The following is a 2273-nucleotide window of genomic DNA, read 5'->3' on the forward strand; positions in this document are numbered from 1 at the left end:
CGCGGGCCGGCTGGAGGTCGCAGGCGAGGAAGAGGAGCGTGGAGGCGTTGATGTTTGGGAGGGCGGCTGCGGTCGCCTCGTGAGTCGCAGGAGCAACCCACGAGACGCGAGGGGGGTGGGGGGGGGATGGGGGCTCAAGATCCCTAGGTTCCCCTCTCCTCCCGTCACCGCCGGAGCACCCAGGGGAGGAGAAGGGAGCCCCAGGTTCACCGGGAAATAGATGTAAGTTCGTCTAAACCTATTAACATATGATCTACTTTCGAAGATCTCGAGGCAAGAAATGCAATAGTGCAAAAGTTCCGAGGTGAAATTTAATCAATAGTTGAATGTAAAGTTTGATAGGATATTCTTCGTTGGTGCAACATATAGTGCAAATGGCACATACTAGTTCTTTGATGATAATATAAAGTTCCAAGTCCCACACACATCAAATTATGCCCTTTGCTTATTCATGTGAAGTACGTACTTGTCAACTGTGCATGCATGCAGACATGCACGGCCAGTACACAACAGTCGCCATATGCATACAAGAAGCGTTTTATTGGTTTTACTTCTTGCACACGACACCCTTGCCGTCCATGCCACTGGCACAGGTGACAGCAGAGAGCTCAGATAGCACCGCGGCACCGTCGTTTCCACGGCTGACTCCATAGCGCGCCACGCTGCAGTCGGCGGCGAACAGGCTGGAGGTGGTGAAGGTGGCATCTCCTCCCATGGTGGGCATGGAGGCCCTCACGTCGAAATGGTTGACGTAGTCGGAGCGGTACGTCTGTCCGACCACACCGTGGACGTCGTCGGTCAGCGCGTCGAACTTGAACGCCAGCTCGAGGTGCGCGAGGCAGTCATCGGCGGTGACGCCGTAGCGGTGCACCCTCGAATCCTCCTCGGTGATGGGCACGGCGTTGGCCCTGACGCTGAACTTTCCGTGGAGGGCGACGAGCACGCCGTTGGCCGCCTTGGTGCGGGTCACGGACAGCTCGGGGACGCGGCTGGAGGTCCACTTGGCGCCTTCGACCAGGTCGGCAGGGAGGTACACGGGCTCGCCGTCCAGGATGATCTCTAGGTGCTCGACCGCGTCGTCCCAGGTGCCGGTCTTCCTGGCGCCGAGGTAGAGGCGGTGGCCGTCGAAGAGCACGGCGATGGCCTGGATCCAGGTGAAGTCCCGGGACATGCTGCTGTGGCCGCTCTTGCCGATGAAGTGTGCGTTGATGTGAAGGTCACGGTCGGAGACGACGCAGAAGTCGGCGTCCCTGCGTCCGTGGAAGTAGAAGGCGTTGCCGTCACCGCCTATGAACCGCGGGTCGCCGCACGCCCCCGGGGTGTTGCACACTGCACGAACGCATGAACCGTAACCATTAGCCAACAAAATCAAGCGTGTTACTATAGTTGTACCTGCAGAGTTAAGACATGGAGTGCTGACCGCAGACGGGTTTGCATGATTTGCAGTCGGCGTAGCAGGACTGGGGGCAGTTGGCGGGGCACTCCATCCTCTGGTTGGAGCAGTAGGGGTTCACCCTGGGACTCTCACTGCACTTGACGCTTATCGGATTCGCCTTCGGCTTCGGGCCATTGGCATTGGGTGGCCGTGGCTTGGATTGCGCGGTGGCGGCCCCCGCGGCGGCGAGAAGGACGACAGCCGCTAAAGCCAGCACGACTGCCAGACTCCTCGCCATTGGGAACGCCCTCACGCTGTCACTAGTTACTATCACGGTGCTTTTGTTGCTGATCGATTATTGATGGAACTTGAATGGGTACGTTTGTATGCATGGCTCCTTGGCAATTTATAGGGCGATCGATCGATCGAGTTGACACCAATCTATCTTACTTGGTAAATGTCGCTTGTCTGCGCCGCTCGCTTGAAGCGGAAAAGACTTCACTTTGCGTGCACAGGTACATACGTAGCTCCTGTCTTATATACATGCAATGTAGGTATATAAGTACAGTACACTCTGTGTACTAGCGTAGCAGGTTTTCAAGGCAAGATTGCCAGGATGCAACTTAATCTTCAAGGAAAGAGGCCGAAACATGTGCTTAGCAGCCTGCTAAAGGAAGCGATCCGCAGCGTTTCGCCGTCCTTGATTACAATATGGGCAACGATCTGCGCCGGTGTGCCGGCCCAACTGTTGGGCTGGTCACACCACGGCCATTGGATCTGAGCGCGTGGGCCGCTGGATCCGCTGAAGAAAACGGTTCGCCCTGTCGTCTTCTACCTCGCACCAGGGCGCCGCGCCTCCTACCGCCCCCGCCGCTCCAAGCATTGTGCAGCCCCCCCC

General features: G+C 57.5%; 1 protein-coding gene across 1 annotated transcript; it reads right to left on the minus strand.

Annotated features, from left to right (window-relative positions):
• Positions 1 to 305: 305 nt before the first annotated feature.
• On the minus strand, positions 306 to 1736 carry LOC123185955 (uncharacterized). The gene is made up of 2 exons (XM_044597759.1): positions 1421 to 1736; positions 306 to 1329 (listed from the first exon to the last, which is right to left on the minus strand). The coding sequence occupies exons 1-2, from the start codon at positions 1671 to 1673 to the stop codon at positions 548 to 550; spliced, it is 1035 nt and encodes a 344-aa protein (XP_044453694.1). The 5' UTR covers positions 1674 to 1736; the 3' UTR covers positions 306 to 547.
• Between the last annotated feature and the right edge of the window lie 537 nt (positions 1737 to 2273).

The sequence above is a fragment of the Triticum aestivum genome, chromosome 2A, assembly GCF_018294505.1.
Source record: "Triticum aestivum cultivar Chinese Spring chromosome 2A, IWGSC CS RefSeq v2.1, whole genome shotgun sequence".
Taxonomy (NCBI): Eukaryota; Viridiplantae; Streptophyta; class Magnoliopsida; order Poales; family Poaceae; genus Triticum; species Triticum aestivum.